This window comes from Peromyscus eremicus, chromosome 14 (genome assembly GCF_949786415.1).
Source record: "Peromyscus eremicus chromosome 14, PerEre_H2_v1, whole genome shotgun sequence".
NCBI lineage: Eukaryota > Metazoa > Chordata > Mammalia > Rodentia > Cricetidae > Peromyscus > Peromyscus eremicus.
This window is the reverse complement of record NC_081430.1, coordinates 20,285,740-20,301,468: the sequence shown is the minus strand read 5'-3', so window position 1 is coordinate 20,301,468 and position 15,729 is coordinate 20,285,740. Positions and strand designations below refer to the sequence as shown.

Sequence of the window (15,729 nt, the reverse complement as noted above, 5' to 3'; positions counted from 1 at the left end):
AGTACTGTCTTGTTTTGGAAATTGAAAAACTTTCTTTTTCTGTTGTATAATAGTGCCTACATACAAGATGATGATTTTTTCCACAAAAGCCATATTTGAATCTATGTTCAAATGAGAAGTTGTTGCCTCTGAATTCCTCATGTATTTCTCATCAACTCACAAACTGCAGATAGTACTGGATGCCAAGTTATTTTGGTAAAACCTCACTCTAATTGTACACAGCTCCCAATGCCCCTGAGTCAATGGCAGCATATTACAAATCAAGATAGAGTTTTCAAAAACAAGTAATAAGATTTTTCTGAATGTACAGTAATTGATTTAACAAGTAGGGAGGAAATCACTAACATCAGAGCATAGTACTACAGTTTTTAATGTTTCAGCCAGAGTTCAGGTTTGTTTGGATTTCTAGTTACCAAGTAGAACAACTGTCTACGTATTTCCCTTTGTTTTAAAAAAGAAAGATGAAAAGTATATTCAATTTAATTTACATTGAAACATTTCTTTCAAAACTTAAGTATATATTTTACTTTAAAGTGATATTTTAGCTTACCATGAGATCAGAAATCAACAAAGTGAGCAAAAATATGCACTACAGACATATTTGCCTTCTTTTTAAAATAATTTAAAATGTTTTTATGTGTATGGGTGTTTTGCTTGAATGTATACCCATGAATCATTTGCACACCGTGTCAGCAGATGTCAGAAACAGGCATTGGCTCTCATGAAACTGGATTTACAAACAGTTGTGAACCCCTATGTGGGTGCTGGGAATAGGACCCACATGATCTGGAAGAGCAGCCATTGTTGTGAACCACCCAGCCATCTCTCCAGACCCTGCATTTGTCTTCCTAAATCTCTTACATCCGGAGATCCCATTCTGGTGTTTGCCATCCCCGAACAGACAGTGACTATGCTTTAGCTCACTCTCACCTGCCGGCAAATGACAGCTATGAATGTCTGATTACTCTGATGACCTTTTTCTCCGTTTCACATTAAGAGCAAGAATTATGGTGAAGAAAACCTAATCTTTTACTTAAAGGTCAAAAATACTTCATTTTGACTCTAATTTGTTTTCAACAAGGTACAAGAGCCACCCCTCATCTCTCAGACCATAGTTTGGTTTTTGGTTGTGGTTTTTTTTTTTTTTATTTTTTTTTTTTATTTTAAAGCACTACTCATAATCTCAGGATATTTTGCATCTGTGACTTAGTGGCTTCTGTTCCATTGAAATTTTAAAAGCATTTTCCAGTTTGAACTTTGGTGTGGCCACAAAGCTGACTAAGGTAGCATTTTGCTTTTGTCTGACAACACATGCGCCTATGTTAAACATCATTGACTAATGCGCATTGCTTTTCTCTAGTAACTTTGTTTTTCTGTCTTTTTCTCCTTTTATTCTCCCCTTCTCTCTGCTCTTCGCTCTTTCCACTTCATGTTTCAGTCTCCTGTGAGCCCTGGCTTTGAGGTAGGTACTAAGATACCTGACATTAAGAATATGCCTTAACCTGATCTTCAACCCCACCTTGTAATAGTCCATCGTTACATTCATGGTTAATGGTTAGAGTTCAGTCCACTGATGCAGAGCCCTGGGGTATAACTGTTGTTGGTCATTTCTTACTGTCATTGTTTGAATTTCCATAATCCTCAAAGTGACAAAGATCAATATAGTCATTAAAGTAATTATAATTGATCTCGTAGGTCACAGTTTGCCCCCTAAATGCTTGATTTCCTAACATAGGCATCTTGTCTATGAAAATGAAAAGACAAGTTGTGTGGTACTCTGTCAACGAAACTCCTGCACATTGGAACTATGTTCTCATCTCAGACACCACAGAACCATGCACAGTGAGGACACAGTCTCTCCACTCCTGCTTTGGCTTGAGACCATAGGGACTAAACCTGGGGCCTGAAAACGAACCTGACTACCTCTTCTAGGTCTTGATTTGAATCTTTTCTGAAAATGTTTTCTTTAACATTGTATATTATCACCAACCATTCGACCTTTTCTAAGAGGTAGCAAGGAAGTGGAAATATTAAGCTTTCAATCCAGGCAGAAATGGGTATATTGGCATGGAACAAATTTCCTTCAAAAAGTGTCGATTGAGCACTGCAAGATTGACTTTTTGTCTATCTTAAATAATTTATAGCATTTTTATGGAGTATTAATGGCAGAGCCTACAGCCATTTTCTTGTTTGGATGTTTCTCCAGCCAACTGACTTTCTAGTATTTAGTTCCCCTTCCTTTAGCACCAAGGCCATTGGAAGTCGATCCACTGCTGGCTTCTCTCCAGAGAATATAAGCTTCAAGCACCATTATTAGTATCCATTCTCAGATCAACTTGTGGCTACTCTAGTGAAAGATACTAATGGCAACCCAGAATATGTTCCAGATCAAATGAAATTGACAAGTCAAGATTTTATGTACATAAGATACAAGATTAAGAAATCTGCTTGAATGGTGCTAAATTCCTGTTTAGAAAATCATCTTTGCTGAAAAGTACCCGATGTGGAAAAGCCCAGTGTAAAAACAATGTGTAATTTTTTTTATATTCTTGTCATTTGTTTCCTTGAATGTCTTTAGACATAATTTTCCAGGCATACATTACCTTCGCATAATCCCTAGGTCATGAAACATAAAAGGAGCGGGAGACATATTCATTCCTCACTCTTTACATTCAAGAACTGAATGTAAAGGACGAAGAGAAATTTTGATTTCTGTGAAACTTCTACCCATTAAAGGCAACCAGGCCTGCTGCAAAGGCCAGCTCTTGCAGAAAATAAGATAAATTTTCTGCATAGCCTGTTTTTCTAGAACTTTGTTTATATACAGTTTTTCAAAGTCATAGCCAATTTCTCTTCAGTAGTGTCTATAAGGAAAAGAATACATGGAATTTGACAAGTTCTTTCCTCTAAAATGTATCTTGCCAATAATTGTGTGAGTAGAAAATTATTATAGACTCTTGGTGACTTTTCCATTTTCAGTATGCCCTGGTCAATGTATTCTCAAAGGTTTTTAGCTCAATGGTGCATAAGTATCCAGATAGGATCATTTATCTGCCCTGTGGGAACCCTCCATCCATTATATCTCAGTGATGGCTACTGTTGGAATAATCATCTGCATATATATTTTTTATTCTATTTTCATAAAAGTATTGGGTCTCAGTAAGACTTTGTTGAAAGAGTTGTTTCACTAGATTCTTAGAAACCAACTGTGTTATATGTACTTTTCAAATAACATATTGTTGTTTATAAAAATAGTAGAGGCTTGTGTTTAAAATTCTACTAGTTAACAGTGTTCAATAGTTTCTATTTCTCATACTCTTCCCAAAATAGGTTTTATTAATGTTTTTCAAAGTTTTGTTCCTCCTAATTTGATGGTTTGAAAATAACGTGCTGCATCTAAGAATTATTTCTTCATGGGTAAAGATAAACAACTCTCCAAGCACTAGTTAACCATCATTCCTCCACTCAGAGAGGGTCCCTTTCCCATTTGCTATTGACTTGTTTATGGGGCTGAGAGTCTTTCTATCTTAGATAGTTACCCTTTTCTATTAATCTAGCATGAAAAACTATTTTCACCTTTCCATGTGTTTTCTCTCACATGGTTTTTAAATTTCCTTTTTAATAAATAATTAGTAACTATGTATTGTCGGGTATAGTATGATGGTTTCTTCAACATGGAGAACACTTATTTTCCTTCTGCTTTATACAATCTATTGTAATTGAAAATATATTAAAATGTACTGAAATTACCTTAATGTGAGCAGACACAGACATGGAACATTCTGGTCAAATAATTTAGGAGAGTGGAGTGATCTTTCTTTGAAATAAAGGATGGGAAGCCAAGGTCATAAACAAAGGATTAAAGTAATGGGTGACATCTGTAGACACAATATAATGTAAAAGACACAAGAGAGAGTTGTTGAGACCATGATTGGAAAAGGACAAAAAATTAAAAACGACAAACAAAAACAAAAGTTAGGCTTTATAGGTTTAATTTTTAAAAAAATAAATTAACCAAAGGTATTTTAAATGTCTTCAATATCTTTGAAGGGGCATCTGCTAGTATAGTTTTGAGTTTGACAGCCTCTATTGAAGCTTACTTTCAGTGAAGTTAAATTCTCCTAATCCACATCTTTTTGGTTATGCTTAACTTTCAGACTACCTTAGAGAACCTGTCAAGAAATACAGAGCTAATTCTAAAAAGCTTATCCTGTGTCTGGACACTTTATATCCTCAAACTTTAGTTTTTGTGATTTTTTTTCTTTCGAGACAGGGTTTCCCTGTGCAGCTTTGTGCCTTTCCTGGAACTCACTTGGTAGCCCAGGCTGGCCTCGAACTCACAGAGATCCGTCTGCCTCTGCCTCCTGAGTGCAGGGATTAAAGGCGTGCGCCACCACCGCCCGGCTAGTTTTTGTGAAATTTAAACTACATTCAGTTCAACTTTTTATGGAGTGGACATATGTTTTAAATAACAATTTACCATAAGCGTGTCATTTTCATTAAGTTTACTGACTCACATGTAATTAAGGTAAGAGAGCCTTGGGTGCATAGCTTCATAGAAATTTCCAGGATGTTTTTCAACATGGCCAATATCTATCTAGAGGCACGTACTTGGTACTCTTGTGTTCTGGAGTTCCAGGAATCCTGGTGACTCATCTGCATTAAAGTCATTTTCCACTTACAAATGCACCATGGCTGTCCTGTAGCCACTTGCCAGGTGTCACAGGGTTTCTCTTGATTGCTGTCCAAGTGAGCTCTCCAAACACAAATGAGGACAGTGTGCACTTTCAGTGAAGAACCATGTGCAGAGTTACTTTCCCCACACTTCTCTGCCTCCTGACCACCAAACCTTAATGAAGACTGGTGGATCTTTGGGGAAGGAGCCCTTTGGTAAATTAACATGGTGAGGCTCAGTGGACTATAGCCTGATGTTACTCAATGGAACTTGTGTGTATAAGAAGTGTAATTATGAATGCAATCACTATAAGGCAGAATTTCAGGAAACCCACTTGTAAAGGGACATCATGCATTACCCCTCATCATGATGAGGTTTTGGAAATAGCGGGTCTCGAACAAAGGCTCTGAAGGCCCTGTTCATCCCTCAGACAATGTGTCATGGCCTCTGGGAGGCTCCCCAAAACCCAACAGTGGGCATTTTCTCTCTCCTACCCTCATCCTCTGAACATCCTGCCAGGCCTAGCCAGGTTGATAAACTTGTAGTTCCTGACCCCTTGTAACTGCTGAATTCTTAAGTGAAATAAAGGGCACTCATGCTGTATGTGAGAGCTGTGTATCATGGGGAATTCCTATACCCAGGAAAATATGAAAAGTTTTTTATGAAAGTAATTTTGAGGGAAGAAAAGAGTGGGAAGTTAGAAATGGATTGCACATTACTTTGTAAGTTAAAAATATTTGCGTTTTCAGGGGCACAGTGGTGGCTCAGCTGGTAAAGGTATTTGTCCCCAAGCCCACAACCTGAGTTGAACCTTGGAGACCCACTGAGTGGAAAGCGAGAATGAACTCTTACTAGTTGTCCTCCGACCTCCACACAGGTGCCATGATATGTGTGCACCATACATACACAGCACACAGACACATGCATAAGTACATTAATACACTATATTTAATATTTGTGTTCCCAGAAATATTTAGTTGCCTTTTCTGACATAGTGTTGGATCTGAAGTGAATTTGACTAAGCTAACCAACTTTCCCTCCCTTCTCAGGAAAAGTGTTTCCTTTTTAGGATAAACTTGCACAATATAAGATAAGACAATGCACAGAAGGTATGAACTAAAGTGTCACTTTCTCTACATAGCCCAATTTAGGGTAATAATCTATTTCTATTTTCTCATAGCCATGCACTAGAAATATCACTATTATTTAGTTAGTGCTTTCTTATATTTTTAAAACTCGGTTCGTGGGAGAGTGGAAGCTTATACATGGAAGGAAAGGACCCTATCTTAAACATCATTATTACATCATTTTGGAAGTAAAACATGTACACACACACACACACACACACACACACACACACACACACACGAGTGCACTAGCACTACAGTGTGGCATTGACTAATGTACGCTAGGATTCTGTGAATGGCTGCACAAGTACCTTTATGGCTGACTGTTAGAGGAAGACTGTAATCTTTGAAGTCTCAGGCCATCTTTACACTTTCCCAGCTCCTCCTTGGTAACAGCAGTAAGCCCAGCCCAGGCCTCTGCTGTTCAAGCAAAGTCAAATATTCAATAATGAGACTAAACATCCCTAAATTGATGTCCTTGGTTTTACTTAGATAGTTAGTCATCCACCCACCCCCATAACTTTCTATATGTAGATTCAGCCTGACATTCAAAGTCCCAGAGCAAAATTTGTGGACATGCCTTCATTTTTTTTCAAAGTGGAAATGTCCCCCTCCCCCAATTTAAAAATATTGTAGATTTAGAATGTGTAGCATTACGTTTGCATTGCCTTCATGTTTCATTTTAAAGGTAAACCTACTTATATCATGTTTCTCTTCAGGGACCCAGCTTTGTAGGGTATTGGTAACTGACATTTAAAAGAACAGGGCCTGCAATTTATGAAAATGCTTCCACAGTTCCAATGCTTTCCGTGCAAAGGGTGGATCACTTAAGAAAACCCAAGGCTCTTTTGCCCTCCCCTTCTGTTTACTCAAAAGAGTGAGGCAATAGAAAGTAAATGTAACTTCCAAGACTACTTTAGCACTCAGCAAATCTAGATCTCCTTATATTTTTCAAAGGGTAGTCTACGAGTCATTACTTTGAAAGCTTTCATAAATGGCTGCAAACATTAAGAAATGAATTCTCCACTGTAAAACACAGCATCCGTCACCACTAAGCAGGGGGTATGCTTTTTTTCCTGCCCTATAATAACTCTCTTAACTGTTATGAAAAGGTTTTGATCAGCTTTTATTTATACTATGTATTTAGGACATCCAACTGAGAATTCAAACTCATTTATCGGGCACATTTGGCATAAAGCTCACAGGACATAGAATCAGAACACAATTAAAAAACCTGGAGACTCAGCAAACATCCTACCTTCTTCACAGCACCGTGCTCTTATGTGAACTTCATTTCTCATGGCTTCTCATTGGCCTGGAGTCAAAGACTGTTCTGTGCAGGAAAATCTCTTACTCCCTGTGTAAAGGGTAATGTCTGGGGAGAGGTGGCTGTTTCATCTTTCTTCACAAAGTAGCCATGCTCTGAGCTTCCTCGTATGCATTTCTTGCTAGTTGTAAGTGCAGGTACAGTTAGTCAGTGACCAATAACTGTAAAACTGTTTGTCAGAGGACAAGCAGGGAATCATCTGGGTAGACTCTAGATAGGACGGGCTCTGTTGTCCTCAACAGATTTTCACTTGTTGATAGTGTCAAACCTGATAAGACTCAATTTGGTGTCTACAAATATAGTTCTTTCAGGGGAACTCATTTCTGAATGATCTTTCACCTCCATGGTGAATGTAGCTTAGCCTTGGTTGAAGCATTCTATGTGGGCACTTTCTATAGTAAAGCAGGATTCCAGAACTGTACTATTTGGAGAGAGTAACATAGACTAGGTCCTTCCATCACAAAGCATTTATTCTATTGACAATTTAAAAACAGTGAACAGGTAGACCAGTTATCTTCAGGCTTCAGTAATCACTCAACAGGAGACAGAATGGTGTGACCCAGAGAAAAGTAGAAAATGAGTAAGTAGTCAGGGACCCTTTAGAGAAGATGGTAAGTGAACTGGAAATGAGTATAGAGCCCTCTGTACTGAGGAGAAAGGAAGAATAGATAGGATAGAAACAGTTATGTGTACACAGTGGTAATAAAGAGGTAGCTCCTTGAGCACAGAGAGTTGTTTCTTTCTCAGTCTTCCTATATCTAGTAGTGTCTCATTGGACTTCCAAGTATGTTTGCCCCAGGAAGCTTTTGGTAATTAGAACAGGTCCAACTTGAGGCCAGTGTGGGGAACTTTGGCTATTTTGTATGGTTTTGTGGAATGTACATCTTCAGACTTCTGTACATCTTCAGACTTCTGGAATCAAGGATGAATACAGAGTTGGGTATGGTTTTGAATAGTCATTATTAATACTGTTTGAGCAAAACAATACCTGAATAGGACAGTAGGCAGCCGACTGGATGGCTCTTACACACAAAAGCTGCTGAATCAACTTGTTACTGTGTCCCAGAAAACGCCTATGACTCAAATGCCTTCTGTTGAGCACAAGCAAGATAATTGAAAACCCCCCATGTAGGTCAAAGTTAAGGCTTCACAGCATTGCCACATCAATTGTATTTGGTATGAAAGACATTTGTTCATTTTTCATTGTGTCCTGTGCCTTCTTCATTCACTTATATGAGGGAAATAAAGTAATTTCTGTGGTATATTAGCATAAAACTGAAGAATTTGGGAACAGACAGCTAGAGAGAAAGAGACCATTAACTGAAATAAAACTACATGAGTTAATGGTTATACTTAAAAACTATGTAAGTTGAATCAAATACTTATAGCCTACTGTAAGTGAGCTTTCTTTCCTATATGATGGAGATGGTAATAGGAGTAGTTACAAGGTTTCACATATTTATTTGTATTTTACCAAAGATTTTCTATCATTACCTTGCTCAATGTTCTAAATGAAATAGACTTATTTATTCCCCAGAGGAGGTAACTGGCGCAATCCAGCCCCACCCCCATTTTTCACTTTACTTTCCTCTCTATATTGTCACCATCTAGATTGACCTACTTTATAATTTATATACCTGAACTTCTTGCTTACCTCACACAGCTAAAAGGACAGCCGCAGAGATGGCTCAATTCTTAAGAGCACTGGATACTCAACACAGGTTGAGTCCCCAACAGCCACATGGTTGTTTACAACCACTTCCAAGGGATCCACTGCTCCTTTATGGTCTCTGTGGTTACCTGCATGCACACATGAACACGAGACACTTACAGTCAAGTAGGCACACACATATACATTTTTCAAAAAGAAAATAAGTTTAAAAGTTATATACATGAAGGAAGGAGGGAGGGAGGAAGGAAGGAAGTGCAGTTTTGAGCAGTGGCGTTCTCTCTTACATGACGTTGTCTTCTCCAGATTATTGCAATCTTCCTCATTTCCTGTTGCATCCTTGTCATGAAGGCCCACACCTTATTACTAACTGCCTATAAGTATTTGATCTTCCTACCCTCATTTTCCAGAGCAGAAGCCTGAACAGATTTCTTACCAAATTAGATGTAGGGAACAAACAGGGTGTTGCAGAGGGTAGTTGAGGTTGGAAACATACTTTGACTGCCTGTCCACTTTGGAAATCCAAACTTGTTTATAGACTTTACTTGCAGGAATCACATACAGAAGATTGTTTCTCTGAAACTTTACATTTTTGTAGTATCCATTTGGTCCATGGATTATTCTTCGCCTCATTGAAATGGTTTGTGTTACATTACTGGTGCTGTATTTGAGAGATGTCTCAGCAATTAAGATTACATATTGCTTTTCTGGAGGACCTTGGTGCTGTTCCAGGCACCCATCCTAGCTCACAAACATCCATAGCTCCAGTTCTAGAGGGTCTGATGGCCTCTTCTAGCCTCTGTGGTCACTACATACATTTGGTGCACAGACATACATGCAGACAAATTATCCATACACATAAAATAGAAATAAATAAAATATCACAATTAAATTTTTAATTATTAATGTTAAGTTCCTGTGACACTTGGCATAGACATAATTTTTGTCACTGTATAACAAAATGAATAGGTCCAAGTTACATGTCATGTAACATTAAATGAGACATTAAAGACTGCATTTTGAGTATCTCTTGAAAATTTCACCCATTGTTCTCATGCACATGTTTCTTGAAAACATAGTTTTTTTAGCAGTTCAAGCAGTGCCTATTGTCTGCCTGATATATATTGTTTCATTTTGGTATTAAAAATATTTTCATACAATATATCCTTATTAGTTTCTCCTTTTCCAATTCCTCAAAGATCCACCCCCACCTCCTTACCCATTCAACTCCATGCATTCTTTATGTCTTTCTTTGGAAAACAAACAGGCAAATAAAAAACAAGCATATAAATAGAATTTTAAAAAAATGAAAAGGCATGATAAACATACACATGCAGACACACATACATGATTTTGTTTGCAGTGGAATAATATGCCATGTGTAAATGTGTCATATTTTCATTTTCCATTCATCTGTTGATGCCATGTAGGCTGTTTCTGAGTTCTGGCTGTTATGAATAGAGCAGCAATAAACATAGATGAGCAAGTGTCTCTGTAATAAAATGTAGAGTCCTTTGGGTATGTCCCCAACACTGGTATAGCTGGATCTTGAGGCAGATCTATTCCCAGGTTCCAGAGGAACCACCACACAGATTGCTATGGTGGCTGTACAGGTTAGCATTCCCACCAGTGATAAATGAATGTTCCCCTTAGCCCACATCCTTGCCAGCATAAGCAGTCACTTGTTTTATTGATCTTAGCCATTCTGACTGGTGTAAGATGAAATCTCAAAGTAATTATGATTTACATTTGCCTGATAACTAAGGATACTAATCATTTCTTTAAGTGTTTCTCAGCCATTTGTGGTTCACCTTTTAAAACTCTTATTAGTTCTGCACCCCAAATTGGGGTATTTATCTTTTTGATGTCTAGTTTTTTTTAGGTTTTTTTTTATATATATATTTTAGATATTAGTGCCATTACTTCTTTACAGCCAAAGAAGATAATTTTTTAAAGCAATTTCTGTCCGCTAATCTAGCTCTACAGAAAGCACTAGAAGGAAAACTTTAGTCTGAAGAGAAGGCTAACTATACTACGAGGACACAAGGAATAAATAATCCAAGAACAGTTAGTCAGAAGAGGACAGGGGTCACCCATACATCAATAACAAAATAACAGGAATGAATAAATAAATACTTATCATGAATAACTCACAATACAAATGGTCTCAGTTCCCCCAATAAAAAGACATAGACTAACAGACTGAATTATAAAACAGGATCCATCTTTCTGATGCATCCAAGAAACACATCTTACCATAAAAGATGGATATCAATTCAGGATAAAAAGATGGAGCAACATGTGGACCCAAGGAGTTAAACAGGTAGAGGCATTTTAATACCTGACCAAAAAAACTTCAAACAAAACTAAACGAGAGATAGGAAAAGACACCACATACTCACTAAAAAGGAAACGTACCAAGAGGACACTCCATTTCCAAGCATTTAGGCACCAAACAAAAGATCACCCAAGTTCATGAAAGAAAGACTACTACAGCTAAAATCACATGTTGACACCTACACAATGATAGTGGATGACTTCAGTACCCAACTCTCACGAGCAGACAGGTGAACCAGACAAAAGGTAAACTTAGAAACACTGGACTTAAAAAAATGTCACAAATCAAATGTACATAACAGACATCTACACAAACACTAAAGATTATGCTATCTTCTCAGCAGCTCAGGGAACTTTGCCCAAAATTGACCACATATTAGTACACAAAGCCTTAAGATATATTTGATGAAATGAAATACATTATATGAGATATATAGTATATATATATATATATATATATATATATATATATATATATATATGAAATAATACCCTGTGTCCTCTCTGATTACAACAGAATAAAGCTGAACTACTGAATGAAAATCGAGTCAGGACAAACATCAAGAAGGAAATTAAAAACTTTTTCAAATTGAACAAAATGAAAATGTAACATGCCAAAACCTATGTGAAAAAATGAAAGTGGTTCTAAGAGAAACCTCTGTAGCACTAAGTGCCTAAACTAGAAGGAAAAAACTTGAGAAATCTCATATTAGTAACTAAAGAACACACCTGAAATTCCTCGGAAACAGGAAGGAAAAAAATACCCCAAAAGAGTAGGCAGGAAAAAATAATCAAGCTCAGAGCTGAAATCAATGAAATATAAGCAAACAGCAACAACAAAAAGATACAAAGAATCAATGAAACAAAGAGTTGGTTCTTTGAGAAAACCAGCAAGATTGACAGACCTTTAGCCAAATTAACCAAAAGAAGGGAAGATAAAATCTAAATTAATAAAATTAGAGGTTAAAAAAAAATGAGACATGACAATCAACTCTGAGGAAATTCAAACAATAATGAGGACATAATTTAAAACTCTATATTCTACTAAAAATGGAAAACCTAAAAGAATGAGTAAATTTCTTGATATATACAACTTATCAAAGTTAAATCAAAATGAAGTAAAGAATATAAGCAGACCTATAACCAGTAGCAAAATAGAGACAGTCATTAAAAATCTCCCACCCTTTAATCCCAGCACTTAGGAGGCAGAGGCAGGGAGATCTCTGTGAGTTCGAGGTCAGCCTGGTCTACAAAGTGAGTTCCAGGAGAGCCAGGGCTACTGGCTTGAAAAAACAAACAAAAAGACAAAAAAAAAACCTAAACAACAAAAAACCTCCCAAGCATTAACAAACAAATAAATAAATAAACAAATAAAACAGCTCAGGGTCAGATGGATTCATCTCACCTCAAAAAGATGTTAGCAAATAAATAAAACTATAGAGGTTAATTACTCTGAAAATTTTTTATGCTGATATTGTGGGAGCTAATAGAGATAGGCTAATACTTGTGAAACAAGTCACAAATTTATTTAATCAATATCTTCAATGCTGCTGGAGTATAATTAATTGCACAGGGTTGGAACCAGTGTATTTCGTGACTGTAGTCACTGGGCTGGTTTCAGGGACATTTTTTTTTCCATAGCTGGAAAGTTTAAGAACACAATAAAAGATGAGCTTGTGTCTTCCATCGTTAGCAGACAAATAAATATACTCAAATGTGGAAAATTCTAAAAAAAAAAAAAAAAAAAAAAATTCTGGCCAGGTCACACTTTGTTTATTACCCTTAAGATATCTAAGTCTGGACTATGTTAAAGGGCCAAATTAACATATGACTGTCTCCTAGGACACAGGAATCTGGCAAACAGGTGTAGTCATCTTATCTACAACTTTCTCCTCATAAGTTAGAAGAACTTGAATTATTATTGAGAAATCATTTATTACTTTCAAAACGATTCACTTCAGAAATTAGATTAAAATATTATGAATTTAGGGAAAAGAGACTGGTTGCCATTCTGGCCCAAAGACTGGTCTACATATCCACAGGCAGTGATGGGATTCAATGGGCCACATGACACAAGAGAACAGGGACCCCAGGCCACATAAGTTACAGTCAGAAACTGACTTTAATTACTATCACAAAGTGAGCCCTCTGGAAAGTCATGGTATCTGAAAGTTTAAAAGTAGCATCTCACCTAGATATATCTACAATTATCTATTTTAATTTCAAATATAATTAATATTATCCAATATATAGCCTATATTTCTATTGGAAAAAGCAAGTTTCACAGTCTTGAAATAGGGTATATATGCACGGTACCTTATGTAGAAATTGATATAATGGTGGCAGAGAGAGTCTGAACACCCAGTTTTATCAGATAACTGGAACCTTAGACAAAGGAGAATAGAAAATCTGCCTGAAGGCCAGTTTACAGTACTGTATTTTGCTCCTGGAACCCTACATACACACACCTGTGTGAGATGTCAGGAGAGAAATACAAAGAGTCCAAGAAAACAGGAAGACAGGGCCACTACCTGCTGATGTCCTAAGTGCTCACATGGCCTTCTTCTATTCTTCAGTTGTGGAACAGGGGCTATACTAATGTAAAGTACATAAGAGCAAGAGATGACAACTCAGGAGCTCATGGAACAAGACCATTACCCTGCGACACACACAGTGTCCAAGAAACAGCATCTCGGCATTCCTGACAGTAATTTCTATAAGAAAAAAACATTAATAATGATGTGAACAGAACCCTGAAATTAAAACTTTAAACATGGTATGGTTGCTCATGGCTGAAATTCCTCCATCAAAAGTGTGAGAAAAGATAATTGCCAAGTTCTGGACTTGGGGTAGCTGATAAAATTCTTTATTAACAAAAACAAACAAAAAACCTAAACATTTTCAGAATTTGAGAAATCTGTGTATTTCAAGATACTTGAGATAACTTCAACGTTAAGCTGGCAATTGAGAGCCCTGATGCTGATATTAGATACAGAACAGTGCCTCTTTAATTCCTTCACTTCATTTTTTTTAATCACTCACATATTTAATTGTAGTGGATTCAGTGCATTACAGTACTCTAGAGTGTTAGATTACATTCTTTCTAAAGTTAGCTCTTGTACAGAGAAAATTCTTCCAAACCTACCAAAGAAATGAGGGTTTTTCTGAGTTTTCTAAGTTGGCCAAATTGTGTTTAGGTGGATTTCCATTGTTGCTTAAGGCCTAGTTTGGCTTCATGTATTCAGTGAACTTGGACAATCTGCACTATAATTTTTTTTCATGGAACAAGAAGAATGTTGAAAGGCTCTGGGAACAGAACAGCTGTATTTTGTTTTATTCTGTTTCATTAATATGTTCAGAGCAAAAACTGGCTCCAACTTCAAAGAACTGATTTCAATTACCTTCTCTATAATTACCAGAAGCACATGCAGAAGAATGCACTTCAAAAAATTTACATTTTATATTAGCCCTTGGTCCAGCGAATAAAATTCCTTGTGTCAAATTTATGTCAGGATCAATAGAGTCATACAATAAGTTTTGGGGTGGCAAGTAGACCATGAAGAACATAAAGGGCTATTTCCAATCTCAGGGTATCACATCATAGATGGGGAGAATGTCTGCACAGAACAATGATGGAGGCTTAATATGAAATCCAAAAAATAAGTACTAAATAGTTGTAAGATTATAGAGATACTTAAAAAAAAAAGTTCAGCTTTCTGAAGTAACAATTCTCACTAAGTGTTTTGCGTAAAATGACTCTCCACTATTTGAAGCTGCTGCACTGGAGGCATGCTTAGAAAGACCATGGACCCTGCTTTCACAGAGAAGGACTGGCTTTTAACTTGATACTGTAATAACTTGGCAAGATTGGCACCATCCCAGTAAGTAATGCCTTGATTACATCATGGGACTCCTAGTGCCAGTTTGTCTTTAAGTATTTAATGGGATTCAAACATTTTCTCAACACAGCATATTTACTTTGAAATGAAATCTTCATTAGTTCGTCTGGAAAACTGAGTGAAAAAGTTGCCTGTCCTTTTGGTTTTTTATTGCTACTCATGTAAACATCAAATACAAGCCTTTATGAGAGATAAAAGTCACTTTACAGAAATCAAAAGAAAAACATGGTTCAAACAAAGCCCTACAACTCTTAAAACTACTTCTATTTATTAAATAATATTCAATCCAAATAGCCAATATGTTTTTTCTTGCTAGCTGACATCCATGGTCTCTTAGAGGTTGTAATTCATTTGTCCCAGACCTTTCTGAGTTTCACATTCTCCAATGAAAAGCCAGGCATTCTTCAAATGGGCCTGCATTTATATGTGACTTGGTCTTTTTCCCTTGCAGCTCTTAATTTTCTTCATTTGTTATGTATATTTAACGTTTTGGTTTATTCTGTATTGTGGGTATTTTCTTTTATCATCCTGTCTGTTTGTTGTTCTAGGTACCTATTGTACCTTGATGGGAGTCTCTTTCTTTAAATTGGAGAATTTTTTTTCTATGATTTGTTAAAATTATTTTCTATGTCTTTGACTTGTGTTTCTTCTGTATCCCTATTATTCATAGCTTTGGTCCCAGATTTTATGGATGT

At 36.7% G+C, this 15,729-nt stretch overlaps 1 protein-coding gene across 2 annotated transcripts in view; it reads left to right on the top strand.

The window, feature by feature from the left end:
* The window catches only part of Prkd1 (protein kinase D1), a 332,364-nt gene that overhangs the window by 252,800 nt on the left and 63,835 nt on the right, over positions 1-15,729 (top strand). The window contains exon 5 of one of the 2 annotated variants that reach the window (XM_059279909.1): positions 1,439-1,462. The exons of the other annotated variant lie outside the window; for it this stretch is intronic. Within the exon in view, the coding sequence (XP_059135892.1) occupies positions 1,439-1,462 (24 nt within the window). The remainder of the gene's footprint in view (positions 1-1,438; positions 1,463-15,729) is intronic. 2 annotated transcript variants of the gene reach the window in all.